At 36.5% G+C, this 16627-nt stretch overlaps 1 protein-coding gene across 1 annotated transcript; it reads right to left on the bottom strand.

Annotated features, from left to right (window-relative positions):
• Positions 1-439: 439 nt before the first annotated feature.
• LOC128999745 (protein BUD31 homolog) lies at positions 440-15682 on the bottom strand. Its single transcript, XM_054426403.1, has 4 exons — positions 15458-15682; positions 13975-14097; positions 1854-2020; positions 440-583 (listed from the first exon to the last, which is right to left on the bottom strand). The coding sequence occupies exons 1-4, from the start codon at positions 15549-15551 to the stop codon at positions 533-535; spliced, it is 435 nt and encodes a 144-aa protein (XP_054282378.1). The 5' UTR covers positions 15552-15682; the 3' UTR covers positions 440-532.
• Between the last annotated feature and the right edge of the window lie 945 nt (positions 15683-16627).

Genomic DNA, 16627 nt, shown 5'->3' with positions numbered 1-16627 from the left:
TCAAAGTCCAAAATTACTCATTGGCTAAATGTCTTTAATAACAATTCTTTGATATTTTGCAAAACTTATTAATGTAGCTTTACGTTTCTAAAATTGTTGAAGTAAACGATTCAAGTAATCGGCGATTCGGTTGATTGGAGGTCTACTGTATTGGTATTTACATTCAGAAGAGGGGAATAACATCAGTACCAACATTGTTCACAATAAACCCACAGGCTATGAGGCGGCAACAGTTTAGACACTGATTTAAATTTTATAAAACTAAACTATTGGTTCGACTCTGACAATAAGGCCAAAATATCACCAGAAAAAAATTATTCCAGCGACCCTTCTGCCCCTTCTTACTCGAGCTTGGGCTTACAGGCCATGATGTCTCAGAACCTTTATTCAAAGAATATGGGGGAAAAAAAACAGTGTAGAGGAATAAAAACCAAAATAATACATAAAAAACATTTATTACCACTAAATTAGATTAAAATATACAGTGATAAGTGATTTAATATACATTACAAAATATCTTGAAGTCTTGGGTTTAACCTGAACATCCACGGCAACCGCAGTGAATGCATTCCACGATGCGTCCCTGGAGAACAAATGAATTTTATAAGTAAATAAACAGTATCAGCAACCTGACAAATACTTTCTATTAGCTTGTCAACAACCCATATCAAGTGGAAGTAACTATGATATTTTACGGGCAAGAGCACGAAGGTTGCAATTTTTCTAAATAAATTTTTATTAACTTTAGAACCAGAATTTTGAGAGCATTTGGGATTGTTAAAAATTTTTTCATGATAAAAAGGGCTCTACTAAATTTTAATCTAAAGCTTTTGAGCAATTTTTGTAAACATAAGATTATTTTTGTATTTTATGGGATTATGGAAAACTTGTCATAACTAAAAGTTAAAATTTCTAAAAAATGAAAAAAATGTCTGGAGAGGGTTTGATATCCACATATCAAATTTCATCAAAATCGGACCATGGGTGGACTCCGTAGCTACACCTGTATACATCCATACATACAGACATCATATATTTTTTGGTTCAGCCACCACTTTTTTGGTTCAGCCAGATCCAAAACGGTCCATATAAAACTCAAACTTGAAAATGTTGACAAAACAATAATTTTGCAAATAGACTATTATGTATGGGGAATGACAGTAAAGAAGTCAACACGGTATGTTTGCTTTGTACACCAGAGACTTGGTAATGTTTCCCGGCATCGATACACAGGTCTACAAAACTTAGTTTTAAGCCATTGCAGCGTGTTTGGCTGTCGGTGGAGGGGATTCAGCAAACGACGACAGGAGTGATCAGCAATGTCAGTCAGTAGCATTGTGCCGACATCGAGGGAGATTGGGCCAGATGATAGCTATCGGAAGAGCGGTTGCAGTCATGAGCAATTGGAAAATATCTTTAGCAATCGGAAAAGTCGGTTGCAACAGGAGAGATCAACATGCATTGGGGGTAATCGTGAAAAATGCTAATATTAGCGGTATTTCGCTTGTCTTGCAATAACGGCTGTGTTTAGAAGACATTCAGTAATTCAGCGAAGTCCCAAACTTGCCGAATTAACGAGCGTCTTACTGTACCTAGGCTAAAATAAAATACACAACTCGGTGGCGTCCCCATCTCAACTAATTGATGATTAATACCTCCTGACCCTCTGGCCATTAACCAGTTCCCAGGTCAGGAGCAGGTTTCATCATACAGACTATAGCACTTTATTTAAGCCGAGGGATAATACACTTATTAGCGTTTTGCTTAATTTATTATATTGCTTAGTAATCTGCCTAGCTTATTCCAAATCTTCCACCAAACAAACTGAGTAAGATTAAAATCGTAAATCTAACCTCTTCAAGTTTGGCCTTGGGGACACGGCAAATGCAGGACGTCCCAAAGTTGGTATCCCTGGATTGAATGCACCTGAGGCAACACAAGTTCTCATAGCCCTGCTTCTTCCATTTTGCAATTAGGTTTTTGTCGGCTATGTTCTCGTTCAAACAGTACTCATACAGTTCTGAAAACATAAGCAGAATAAAGGATGTGATACAAAGACGATAACAGGTTTTTGGTGTGTTATATCTAGTTTCAGGAACGATGCAAATGAAAAAATTCCAGAAACACAGTGTGGTTGCTGGTAAGAAATTAGTTTTGCAGCTGCAAGTACCACTCTTCAGGAAAGTGACTATCAGAAGAGGCACTTTTAGTACGAGACGTTCCCGACAGAAAACCACGGCGCCGTGCCGAACACATCATACCGTGCATTACTGAACTGTTCGCAGCTAATTGTTATCTCTATCACTGTCGCTGTCAAAACGTATCGTCGTAGATGAATTACCGTATCTATGGTATTGTTTGTAGGTTAAATTTAATTTAATTGCCATAAACTAACCAAACTTGCTGATAATGAAAAAATTTAATGAAGGTTTACTAGGCTAATCGAAAAAATAGTTCTGTTTATAAAATAAAATTGTGATGATGTGGTGTAGTATGAGTGTAAATGAAGATCCCTGGGCCCTATATATCTTCCTCTAACCACTGCCAAATCACGCACATTTCCTGTCGTAACCTAACTCAATTGCAACGAATTAATCTAACTCGTCAAAGTGCACAATATTACCTTAGCTGCCTATCACAGCCAGCTTTTATGTTCTTAATGTATCTAATTATAATATAATGAACAGAGAAATATATATATATGGACTTATTCTAATTCGTGAAAAAGGTTACTAGACTTAGCAAATGTGAATTCTAATTTACGATATTAATTGCCAGACCACGACCCTTCGAGAACCTAATAAACTACATGATTGAATTACTTTTTGCCCCAACCTACACCCTTTCCCCAACCCCTACTTCTATTAGCTAGACATCTTAGGCTACAGTCTACTTATCCGATCAGATGTACAGCTCCAGGCGCTCGACACTACACTGTACTCGTCTCTTGGTTCGCTGCGCGTGCCTACCCGGGTCGACTGCGCGCGCATCGTGGTCACGTGACTTGCGCTATTGTAGCGGTCCGCTACATCCTCCCCCCGGTGGGGTTGTTTTTTTTTCTTTTCCTAGTTTTGGGGTGATTTTGGGGTTTGGGAAAGATGAAGGACGAAGAAATTTTTTTTTTTTTTTTTTTTTTTTTTTTTTTTTTGTGCTCGCCGTGAGATTGTGTCGTTGTGACATCGGTGTCGGTGTGGGAATGTTCCAACAGTTTTCTGCACTCCTTTTGGTTTGACTCATTTGAGGTTATAATGTGTGTCGGTCTTGCTTATAAACTATTAACTATTTTTTTTTTTCTAAACTAAAGGTGACTATGGTTTTGAATGAATTTCTTATAACTATGTTTGGTGGGATTGCTTAATCTAAACCTGCTCTAAAAAAATGTGGGCGGGCGTATATCAGTGATAGATTTAATTAAGTTCGGTTGAGAAAGATCTGTTGGTTGATGAAGTTGGATATATGATTGATGATGATGAATTTGGGAATGTTGTCGAAATAGTGAGGGTTGATGAAATTTGATGGTTGTATTGAATTCTGGTAATTGCTGGTAAATTTGGAAGGTTGCTGAAGTTTGATGAGTTTCTTGAAGTTGAGTATTTGGAAGAATGAAGTTGTGTAAACTGAAGAATGAAGCTGGAGTAGTGTTCTGAAGTTCTTGAAGGTATACTGTTGTGATGTGATGTGACGTAATTTCGTAATTAGCTCTTGAGCCCTTACTAAATTCGGGGCGCTAATTATATCGCTGGACGCCTCTTAATGGTGGATGAAATGCGTTGGGTTTTGAAGTTGATATGAGGTTGATGATACGTTTACTCAGATGTGAATTTGGAGATTGTTTTGATTGATGATTAATTATTTTGATGTTAGTTATCACTGATATATTCCCTAAATATTCGGTAAAAATTGATCGCGACTACTCTACTTAAGTTTACTATTGATACTTATGATCTAAATGAATTTACTAATAATAAGAAATTGTTCTACTTAATTTAAAAAAAGGAATTTAATTTACTGAGTATAAAAGGGAAAAAATCTAATGTTTATCTACTTAAATGCTATGGATTTGATTGACTGGGAGATATATTACTAAGTTTCTGTTGATTTACTAATAATAAATTAATTAACTAGTGTGACACACATTATACACTCTTTCAGTTTGGATGCTATTCATGGTTGAATGGAGTTTCGAAAATCTGTTGGTTGATGTAAGGAATGATAGTGTTATTGTAAGTGTACATTCATTCGAAGCTCCTCTAGTGCCAATTATCAAGAATTATGCACAGAGGTATTAAATAATAATTATTTATTTCACCGACGGCTTAGCACAATTTAATTTTTTAAACAAATATTGTTTTAATATTTTCCTTCAATGTGAAGGATTGATCGGTGCTTGGTTTGATTATTTATATAGGGCGGAAGTAGAGGTTTGAATGGAACAGATGTTTGTACTGATAACGGCAGTGTTATCTCGTGGCTGGCGCTTGCTATTGTCTGTTTCCTACTAGTCCATTTCTTCTCTGTCGCTCAGCAACATAAATATATTTATATATTTTTGTATTTTATTTTAACGCATGCAAGTGTATAACACATAATAAACATTTAAATTACCCTTTACAAATATATAGTACATAACTCTTCTTCTACGCTCAGAATTCTGCCTTTTATTTACAAACATATGGATTGTATTGTGCGCTGTTATCTACTTTGATAACGATTGTATTACGCCTAAATACCATATATCTTATTTTAATATACGTGGATGACTTTACTTACTTAATACTTTTTATGAAATGTTGTATTTACCTTTGCGATTAAATTGCTTATATTAATACAGAAATACTTAATTTTACTTAATTCTACTTAGTTCTACTTAGCCTAATTGCCATAGTTTAAGTCTAGCTTGGTCTGTAGTCAGTTGTCTGTATCGTTCCTGTGTTGTCATTTTTCAGTCAAGTACTGTTAGTGAGTGTTTGTTGTCATAAGTAAACTGTCGGCTGCACTATTCATATGACAGTTGCAATCTGTCATAAGAATGTGTTATGGCGAACGATTCCCGTCATAGCCAATTTGAGCAAATTAAAAATAAAAAATTACTTAAAAAAAATTAGTCGTTTGCTCAGATTGTAAGTTTTAAGGGGATTGAAAAAGTTGTTGATTACTGGGGTCTGGAAATGCATATATTAAGTACAAACACTATGACGTGTTTCGCTGCCAACTTGCCACGTGTTGTCGCTTCCGGCTTTCCGGCCAAGCGGTGCATCGAGAGGTGTAGCCGCACCCTCTGTGAAGGTACGGCTTAGACTCAACTCCCAACACCCTATCAGCCGGGGCCGGAGTTGTATTGTGTACCGTATTGTTGAGAAGTATTGTTGCGAAGTATTGTTGTAGTCAGTTACTCGAGATTTCTTGCTAGATGTTCACTTATAACTAATTAAACTAGGCTAAGGTTCTATTGTGCACTCTGACGACGTTTATTTAATAAATTGGTTGAAAAAATCGTTTCAATTGTGAAATGTGGGCTTTTGTCACAATCTTACCTGTTGAGGGGTTTACCAGCTTTACTGACACTGGTGATGAGAAACTGTCAATCACGCACGGTTTTGACCAGGCGTATTGGAGTTTATAATTGACGTTGTCTATTGCTTTGGACTGTGGGTGCATTTTATACATTACCCAATCGCCTACTTTGTAAGGATTGGGTTGACGACCGCTGTTATAATATTGTGTGCGTTTTTCTCTTGCCTTCCGTAGGTTATCAAGTGCATGTTGCCAGCGATTGTCTGTGGTTGGTTGAGGTTCTTCCCCAATTAATTTATTTAAATCCCAGGCTAATTGTAGTGGATGGTTTATTTCTCTCCCCAAAAATAAGCTTGCAGGTGTCGAACCGGTGCTTTCATGTTGAGCGGAATTGAATGCTATTTGAAACCAATGAATGTTTTGATCCCATGTTTGGTTGTCGGAATTGTGATATATTCTCATAGCAACTTTGAGATTTTTGTTGACTCTCTCTACGTTGTTTGCGCTTGGGTTGTACGGTGATGTAAATATGTGTTTGATTCCGAAGTTTAAACACATTTCCTTCATTTGTTTTGATTTGAAAGATGGTGCGTTGTCTGATACTAAGTATTGCGGGAAACCGTAGTGTGAGAATATGTGTTTTGTGAGAAGTGTAGTTGTGGTGGCAGCTGTCGCGTTTCTAGCTGGTAAAAGAATTACAAACTTTGAAAATGCGTCCACCACAGATAGTAGGTATGAGTTGCCTGACTTTGTCCTAGGAAGTTTGCCTACGTAGTCAATGTACACTTTTTGGAATGGTTTTGTTGCTAGATCGGATGATAATTCGCCTACCCTGGTGTTCGGAGCTTGTTTGGATCTTTGGCAAGAGAGACATGTTCTGACTTTGTCGGCTATTATTTTGTTTAAATTTGGTGACCAAAAAAATTGATTTATTTTATGTATAGTTTTCTTGATTCCTAGGTGTGCTGATGTAGGTGCTAAATGGTAGTATGTGAAAATCATGTCAATTAGTTTCGTGGGGAGTACTATTCGTGGTGTCTTTTGGCCGGGTGCTAAATGCATTAACACTCCGTCCTTTACTGTATATGCCTGGTTTCTATGTGGGTCCCTAATAATTTTGATCAACGTGGGGTCGTCTCTTTGATGTTCGTCGATGTTTTTGAAAGCTTCTGGAATTTTCATCAAAATGTTTACTGAATGTGTATTAGTGTCATCGTTTAGCGTTACTACTGTTGGTTGTGTGTCGGCGTCCTCGTATAACCTAGATAGACAGTCGGCGACTGGATTATCACTGCCTTTTATGTGCTCAGAATGAAATTGGAAAGAGTTAATGAATGTTATCCATCGCGCAATTTTACCTACTTGTCGTGGATGATTTAGAAGCCAAGTTAATGCTGAACAATCTGTTTGAAGTGTAAACTCCCTGTGTTCGAGGTATTGTTGGAATTTTGTCAATCCGAACACGACTGCTAGGCATTCTAATTCAACTGTGGATTTGTTTACTTCGTGTTTGCTTAGTGGTCTCGACGCGTAGGCTACTGGTAATAAACTACCTTCGTGTTCCTGTGCTAATTGCGCTCCTAGTCCTGTGCCTGAACCATCTGTTTGTAGGATGAATTTTTTATTGAAATCTGGGAGTCTTAAAACTGGTTGCGACGTTAGAGCTTTTTTAATACTTTGCAAGGCGGCTTCCTGTTCAGAGCCCCATTCAAATGGTGTATCTTTGCGTTTGAGTTTGTTTAATGGTGCCGAAATGTGTGAAAAATTCGGTATGAACCTCGCGTAATACGCTGTCATCCCGATTAGCCTAGAAATCTGTTTGACATTTTTGGGGGTTGGGAAGTTAAGAATTGGTTGAATTTTTTGTGTGTCAAATGTAACTGTGCCGTTGCGAAAAATGTGGCCTAGGAATTCGATGTGATTAGATGCTACAGTCATTTTTTCTGGGTTGATCGTAAGACCTGCGTTTTGTAATCTAGTTATTACTTCCTTTATTTGATTGAGATGGTCTGAAAATGATCCATTTGAATAAATTACCAAGTCGTCGAAAAAATTGAAAATGTATTTGTATTTTATGTCTCCAAATATTTTATCTATTAACCTTGTCAAAACCTGTGATCCTGTGGCTAATCCAAATGGTACAACGTTGAACTCAAATTCCCCAAATGGGACGACGAATGCTGTGTATTTTTTGCTTTGTTCTGTCAACGGTATTTGCATGTATGCGCTGTTCAAATCCAACAATGTATACCACTTCGCTTGACCTAAATATTGAAATGCTGATTCGACGGTTGGCATTGGCGTAGACTCTAAATTAATCAAGTCGTTGAGCTTTTTGTAATTGACTACAAATCGCGTTTTGTTTCCTTTTTTGGGGACTACAAATCCTGGACTACTGTATTCGGAGGATGATGGTCTTATCACGCCCTTTTGTAATAGGTCGTCGATTTGTTTTCGTAATGCTTCGAGCTTTGGCGGTGCGAATTGGTACGGCCTACTCCTTACAACCTGCTGAGATTTTAATTTTATGTCGTAGTGTATCAATTTTGTTTGCCCTAATCGTTTCGATACTGTGTTTGGAAATGACTGTAATAATTTGTGTATTTGTTGTATCTGATTTGGTGTCAAATTATCGCCCAAGGTGTAAGTTTTGTCTTCCTGTAGATTACTATCGTGTTGGTCTGTGTGTAATATGGCCATGACCGGTCTTGTACCGTATGGAAATGTTACATTGTGATTCGCCACGTCGATGATTGCTTTTGTTTTTGTGAGGAAATCTAACCCTAATACAATGTTTATTGGTAATTTAGGTGCTATTAGGAAACTGAATGTCCAAGAGAAGTGTCTAATTTTAAAGTGTAGCTTTGCCATGTGTGAGAACGTTACCTTGTCGCCTGAGGCTGAAATAGCGAATTGATTGATCGGAGTGATTGATTTTGTAATTAAGTGATTATTTTTGATTCTATCAAAAAAGGATCGTGAGCAAATTGACGTCGTAGACCCTGTATCTATAAGTGCATTTGTTTCAATGTCGCCGAAAAAAATTTGTATTGTACATGTTTTTAATTTAGGAAATTTTGGGGCATTTTTGTTTTTATGGCTATGTGTGTGTGTGTTTTGGTTGATTGTTGTGTGTGAATAGGCGCTATGACGTGTCGGAGGTGCGAGAGCGCCCATTATCGGCCTCCTCTGGAGTTTAACTGTGTATTGTGTGTAGGTGTGTGTTGGTCTGCAGGGTTGGTGGGCGGGCGGTAGTGTCTGGGGTCATTGACCTGCCTCGGTGCGCCGTGATATGCACTGTTATGCACTGGTGTCCTATAGTATGTATTTGGCTGCATATGTGGTCGATGTGGGAATCTTGGTTGCCCATGTGGCTGTTGCATGTATTGTGGTGTGTATTGCCTATGTTGAGGTGTAAATTGCCTATTTTGAGATGTGAATTGCCTGTTTTGAGGTGTGAATTGCCTATTTTGAGGTGCGAATTGCCTGTTTTGAGGTGTAAATTGCCTATTATTTTCCGCTCTGGTTTCCCATCGGCGTGATTGCGAGTTGCTACCCTCCTCTAACTGTCTCACAACTTCTAATTTTGGGATAAGCGCTATTAAATCATCAAGTTTGGTCGGCGGCGGAAACCCTGCAAGACGTGCCCTATTTGTCGCGTTTATACCTGTCAATATTACCTCCAGTAAGTCGTATTCTGTTGGTATTAGGATTTCTGCTGACTCTTTCACCTGGATAATGAAATCTGAAAGTGACTCGAATTGACCCTGTACCCTATAAACTGTTTGAGTCAGGAGCTGTTGCTTTGCCCTTTCTGGGAGAAAGGTACTAATTATAGTAGGAATTGTTTTACCCTTGACCTCCCAGTTCTCCTGTAATGCCATGGTCCAAATATCCCTTAATTGCCCTGCTGTTTTGTGTAACAATGCTATCGTGATTGATTTGTCGTCGGCTAACTTTAATTTCTCAATTTGAATGACCGTTTTCAAGAAGGCTAACAATTTGCTTGTGTCCGTGCCGTCGCAGTTGGGAGCTTTCGACGCTAGATCGTCGACTAATCTCGGGTTTGTGTGGGTGTGTGTTGATTGTGTTACTGGTTTGTTTTGAGATAAAGCTTGAGCGATTGAATCGCCTATGGCTTGGGCTGTGATTCTAATCATTTCCGCCGTCTGATCCGCTAAGATGGGTGTGTTTTGTTCCGTGGGTTTTGGTGTGTCTGGTACCGTTGGCACTTGCGCTGTCACCGCGTTCTTTAAAATGACCCTATTTTCTTCCAGTGTCTTGGCTGGGGTTAAGCCCCACTTCTCGCACTGTAGAATTGCGCTTTGCGCATCAAAATCTCGTATCCATGATACCCCTGTGGGTTTTGTTTCCCACTCGTAAATCTTGGACATCTTGCCTTGATCTACTATTATTTGAATAGTAAAAAAATTCAAGACCTAAAAACCTTTTTGATATCAACTATTTTACCAAACAGGTGGGAAGAGTTTGGGCTGGGCAAATTGTAATTTAATAAGACAAAGAGAGAAATTATTTAAAAAAAAGGTGTGAATTTTGCCTAATGATTGTATTTTACTGCAATTGGTGTGTCAAATGTTTGACTAAGATCTGATTCCCTATATTGTTCAAATGTATGTCGTCCCTACGATTTGAATGTCTGTACGTGTGTAAATAATATTTATTTGAATTTAAAACATGTGTTAGAAAAATTGGCTGGGTATTTTGATTTGACAATGTGTGTAAAAATGTGTTGAATTGAGTAATTTTATCTATTGTGTGTGGTGTATATTCTGACCTAGGGAAATATGGTAATCCTAACAGTATCAACCTGGTGCCTAGATAACGTTTCCTGATTACCCTGAGCAATGATACATATTGCTGTGTCATCATTGTTATTGATGTATTGCTGAATATGTCATTGGTTCCTATCCATAACAATAATGGTATTTCACTGTTGAAATATGGATTTGTGATTTTGATTTGTTTCTTTAATTGTCCAATTGTTGCGCCTGAAATTCCCATACTGTATTCTAATTTTAATTTACTACCTTCTCGGTTAACAAAATATTCCAGACGTTTAGTCAGTGAATCGCCGAGTATTTGAATTTGTATCATATTACGGTATCAAGGTGGTCGAAAGAGTGTAGCAGGGTAATGGCATGTCGGTATGTCGGAATTCTTTTGTTTGGTTGTAGTGTCGGGCCTGCATGTTCAAGGTCGCTGCGAGTGAATGAAACTTTGTGAACTGTAAAATATAAAACTGTAATGCATTTTATGTCTGACATCTATTGCTGTACTGATTGTTGTGTTATTGTTGTACTAAATTACATGAAATTTTATGTAAGATAATAATTTGTTAATGTGAACAATGAGTTGACTCCGTGGTTTTGGCTCGATTCAGAAGGAATCAACATTGTCAATTAACGGCCTAAATTGACTGAAATGTTGTGAAGTGACGATTTATTCAAGCAAATGTTGTAAACAGGCTCTTGGCTTTCTTTTAATTATGTAGTACATTTTTTTTACATTTATTATTATTATTATTTTTTTTACGTTTTAAGTGTTTTTCTGTTTTTATATTTATTTTATATATTTATTTACATTTTTGTTTAAGATGAGCCTGTAATAACTGTATGTAATGTATATTTAAATCGTGTATGTTTGCTTGGAAATAACAAATCTGGCCTTAAATCGTCGCTTTATCTTTGAACTTCTGTTATCTAACATTCCAGTTCTGTTCTAAGTCTGTCTGGCCTATTAATGACATGGACTCTCAACTTTCACTAGCCCACCTCAAATATCAAAACTTTGCTGTACAACTTAAATTCTAAACACAACTTAAATTAAGGTGATGAGTTACAACTAAAATATGTCAGACTACGCTTTAAAATACTATTTTAATCATTAATTAATTCACTGCAGTACCCTTTCGGCTGTAAAAATTATGAAATAAAAATTTTTGGGGATATTTATGACTTTATGGGGTTGGGGAGGTGACATACAAATGAATTTAAAATTCCCCCCAATTTTGAATTTTGATTTTTTGGTCGTGGCCTGTAAACTATACTGATGTGCACTTTGACTCCTAATATTTTGCTTTCGGTAATAAAAATATTCATCAAACACTCATTCGGCCTGTCGTCGAGGTATATTTAGTTTAATTACTGCCTTTCAGACTTGATGTCGAACTCGTGAGTGATTACATAAATGCATTTAAACATATTTATCAACTTGGTTTGGTAAAATATTAATAAAAAACATCAAGGTTCTCCTAATTCTACTTTGAAATTAAAACATTCTCATTAAAATTGATTTTTAAATTTTCCTTGGAAATAAAATAAATTGAATGATATTGATTCACATTTCATGACGTGCCTAGCTATGCATGCTCGTGCGTTCCAGGCCGCCACGTGGTGCCGACCTGTAACCTGTCGATTTCCTGTCTGAACAAAGCACCTGGCTGGTCTGAGACACGTTTTAATCTATTCTATTTCTGTTAAAATTGCATTTTTGGCCGGATCTTGACGCTCTGCTACCAATATGTGATGATGTGGTGTAGTATGAGTGTAAATGAAGATCCCTGGGCCCTATATATCTTCCTCTAACCACTGCCAAATCACGCACATTTCCTGTCGTAACCTAACTCAATTGCAACGAATTAATCTAACTCGTCAAAGTGCACAATATTACCTTAGCTGCCTATCACAGCCAGCTTTTATGTTCTTAATGTATCTAATTATAATATAATGAACAGAGAAATATATATATATGGACTTATTCTAATTCGTGAAAAAGGTTACTAGACTTAGCAAATGTGAATTCTAATTTACGATATTAATTGCCAGACCACGACCCTTCGAGAACCTAATAAACTACATGATTGAATTACTTTTTGCCCCAACCTACACCCTTTCCCCAACCCCTACTTCTATTAGCTAGACATCTTAGGCTACAGTCTACTTATCCGATCAGATGTACAGCTCCAGGCGCTCGACACTACACTGTACTCGTCTCTTGGTTCGCTGCGCGTGCCTACCCGGGTCGACTGCGCGCGCATCGTGGTCACGTGACTTGCGCTATTGTAGCGGTCCGCTACAAAATTTTAAATGCCTCAAATTCAATTTTATATTTTTTAGTTATAAAATTAAACTGTCATAACCTAACCAAATCGCAGTCGATTCTTCGCCTCGTAGATCAGCCTCTTCCACGGACAGAGAAGCGTGGAAGAGGCTGATCTACGAGGCGAAGAATCGACTGCGATTTGTAGCGCCCCAGCAGTAAGTAAGTAAGTATAACCTAACCAAAAATGCTGATAATGAACAAATCGAATGTAGGTTTACTAATTGAAAAAATAGTTCTGTTCATCAAATAAAATTATAATGCTTCAAATTCAATTATAATTTTTTTTTTATTATAAAAGTAAACTGTCATAACCTAACCAAACTTGCTGATGATGAAAAAATCTAATAAAAAAGTTAGTTGTGGCTCCAATGGGTTTCGAACCGGCTACCTTCGAAACATTAGCCCGGGACGCTATCCACTACACCACCGAGACCGTTGGCCTACAACGTATCGTTGTGGAAATGGTGTTCGCTCAAGCGGTGGTGGGCGGTGGTTTTCTGTCGGGAAGGTTTTGTTTTTCAGTGACTAAGTAGACATTGTAAGTTTTTTTTGGGAGGAAGAATGGCTGTTGCTCAAATTCATAATGAAGCTTCTTAATGTTTATTTATACGTTTGTTATACAGTAGACTCCCTCTTATCCGGACACCTTTTAACCGGGAATCGGTTTAACCAGACTGCACTCGGCGGAAATTACATCTCTTTAACCGGACAAGTTTTATCAGCACATCGATTTAACCGGACTAGATCGGTAGAAAGTGGGCGGTACTGAAATGGCTGTTCTCGTGGGAATGATTTGAGACCAGGGATCACGTGTCTAAATACATTGCTCTCCTAAATTTAAGTCAAATACTGTATACAGTATGCATTTAATTGGTCCGTTTTAACGAGTTTTTGGTGACGTCAGTTTAACCGGAAAAACCGTTATCCGGACTGGCCTCGGTCACGAGGAGTCCGGATAAGAGGAAATCTACTGTACATGTTAATATGTTTGTTATTGGTGTGAAATTGCCACACACAAACTGCAGCCTTATTTAGATGAAGCTGTGAAGGAAAGCAAATATAAAATTCTTTGTTTTAAAATTGTTATGTGTAGAATTCATTTAACTGCACCTACTAATGTTAATGGAGTAAACGGAAATTAAACCCAAGTATGTAGACTAGGTAATAATTGCTTAATCAAAACTTGATCACAAGCAATGGAAAATATAATTTATTTATAATAATACTAAGATACTTTGAGCAATCCTAAGATTCAAATCAGTCAATAGTAAGGCCCACGGTGCTACTTTTATAAATTGGGTGATTTCAGCTAACAATGTTACCCAAATAATAACTTACCTCTGCTTATGGCCTTCCGGCGATAAAATAGATCATATATATATCTAGATTTTTGATGATGAATCTTGAATATGGGCCATAGAGATTCCACTTTCCTTTTGCCTTCATGAGGTTCGGTTTCAGCTGTAATAAAAAGATGAGTGAGGAAATTGGTTGGAAGAATGATTGAGTAGAATATGAAGACTAATAAGTTACACCTATTAGCTCAAATATATTTACAACTTATGGAAATTCAAGTAACGACATCGGTCATTTAGGAAAGTTAATGTTTTGCTTTAAATAATTTTTTATATATACACTTGTAAAAACTTAAGTTAGGCCTATTTCCTGTAGGCTAGACTTTTCTGAAATAATAATGGTTGAAGTTACAATAGTCTAAATAAGTCTTAAATAATAGGCCAGGCATGCCTACTAAGTAGGCCTAACAATAACAAGTTAAGTTACTGTGAATTATTAATATTAGGCTACTATAATTATGAAACCCTAGTTGAGAAATAAAGGGTACACTTCCGTATCTGATGTCAAAAACAAGAATGAAAATGAAAAATTATTTGATAAATCGATTACTTCATTCGATAGGCCTATCTCGTTTGGTTGATTAGGTTAACCTAACTAACGAAACGCCATATTCAATGAAATATAGATATTTTCATTCAGTTGTTTTTGAAAACAGATACGGAAGTCTACCTGAAATAAAAGCAGGAATATTTTGTATAACTATTGGCATCGGAACCACTCAATTAAATGCTGTTTGTCACCTTTGATTTTGACTAACAGACTCATTAAATAAGGCAGTTTTCAACTAAAATTTATGGCATTTCCGGATGCAGCATGTAAAATAATGTAGCCTATGAAGATCCTGTACTGCTACTGCATAGGCCTACTTACTGAGAAATAACTTACCTATTATGACAAATTATCCAACTTAATGCAACTTAACAGGTATAGGCCTAAGTTATACAAATAAGTACCTAATCGGCTGCACTTTTTAGGTCCTAACTTACACTCATTCGAATTAAAATATCGATTACCGTATTCGTATTCGATTGGTTCATTCGATATATCGTTTGGTTAGTTAGGTTACGTTAACCTTGCCTAACTAACCAAACGATATATCGAATAATCAATATATCGATCGATATTTTCATTCGAATGAGTGTAGGACCTAAAGTAAAGTGCAGCCAAGTAATCTGTATAGCCAATAACTAATCGTTGGGCCTTTTCCTATATCAAAATTTTACACTGTTGGAGTACAATTAATATGTTTTACTAAGTACCGTCTTTTTAATAGATTCTAGGCCTAGGCCTAATTATTAGGCTCTACATTGATCGACTGGAAATAATTAATAAACAAAATCACTGGGCTTAAAGACTTGTGGTTTGGCCTTCATTTATCTATATATATAAATTCAATGTATGTTTGTTTGTATGGTTCTTTATGATTGTGAATGATTAAAATAAAACTAGTTAAATAGAAGCTTACCCTCCCTCATCTTTTGCTCCAGCTCCTCAAGAGTAGGTTCAATCAACTCCCAACCTTCTGGGGGAGCTTTCTTGCTACGCCTGACTTTAGGCATCGTGAGCAAACTGTCCGGAGTACAAAACACAACTTTTTATATAGGTAAATAGACAATAACTTAATTAAGTTCCAAATATAATTAATATAAATAACGCATAACCTCCCAGGAAAACAAGTGGATCAAACAGCAACAAGAATTTGACAATCACACAAGGAGGACTGAGGAGACAGATTCGATTCCAGGTTGACCAACTATTTGTACGAATACAGTAGTACTTCGAGATTCCTTGGCATATATGTTTATTCAAAATAAATAATTAAACTGTTACTAAACTAAAACTTATATATTATTGTTCCAGAATCCAGTCTAACACAAATTTAAATTTTGTAATGTTATTTAATTTATTCTATAATTTATTTACTCTATAAAAAGAATTATTATAACCAGAGAGCACAGAATAGAAAATTACAACTAACTGAATAAGATGCTTGTAACCCATGTATAATCTGTGGTAAACGTTATTTTAAGGCATTTATTACACTTTTATTTACTACATTGTGAACAATTCTTTTAAACATTGTAGTAATAAGTAAGAGCACAGATTCAAATAGTTTACAAATTCCACTTTTCGCTGCCCTTTTTAAAGGAAAATAATTCCGGAAACCTGTTTGTAACCTATATGTGTATATATTGTAAACAGGTAACCTATATGTGTTTGACAATATTTTTGCAGACTCGGTGGGGTAATATAAAAACTAAACTAATTAACCCTAAAATTAAATCGTGATACCCTATACATGCATTGGGGTACAGTATATAGAAATCACTACTAAAAAACAGGGAAATTTAACCATTTTTTCAAAATCAAAGCTTAGTTTGTTTAGTCATGGGCAAAAGTTTTAACGTTTTGAAATTTCAGTGGAATCTCAATAATTTAAGGTAATCTATGTACTTATTATTTTCATTTACTAAAAATCAACATTGATTATACATCTCCATCTGAGAAGACAATTAATCAACGATATCACCGTTGAGAATGTTTGTACCGTTTGTTCCTCTTTGTGAACAGCTGATATGTTTTCCAGTTTGGATGCCGCTCCCCTGAGCTAGTAGTTTATAACTGGCACCGATAG

This window comes from Macrosteles quadrilineatus, unplaced genomic scaffold (genome assembly GCF_028750875.1).
Source record: "Macrosteles quadrilineatus isolate MER2022 unplaced genomic scaffold, UCM_ALF_1.0 Scaffold_8__2_contigs__length_117827958, whole genome shotgun sequence".
Classification (NCBI taxonomy): Eukaryota; Metazoa; Arthropoda; class Insecta; order Hemiptera; family Cicadellidae; genus Macrosteles; species Macrosteles quadrilineatus.
Note: the sequence above shows the minus strand (reverse complement) of the source record. Positions and strands in the feature narration are given on the sequence as shown.

What these genes read in the sequence shown, in the direction of transcription:
- LOC128999745 (XM_054426403.1), bottom strand. Translation starts at nt 15,551, where the DNA reads ATGCCTAAAGTCAGGCGTAGCAAGAAAGCTCCCCCAGAAGGTTGGGAG. An exon ending in GGAGCAAAAGATGAGGGAGG is followed by an intron (nt 14,098 to 15,457) that starts GTAAGCTTCTAT and finishes TTTTTATTACAG; the next exon opens with CTGAAACCGAACCTCATGAA. An exon ending in CCGGAAGGCCATAAGCAGAG is followed by an intron (nt 2,021 to 13,974) that starts GTAAGTTATTAT and finishes TTATGTTTTCAG; the next exon opens with AACTGTATGAGTACTGTTTG.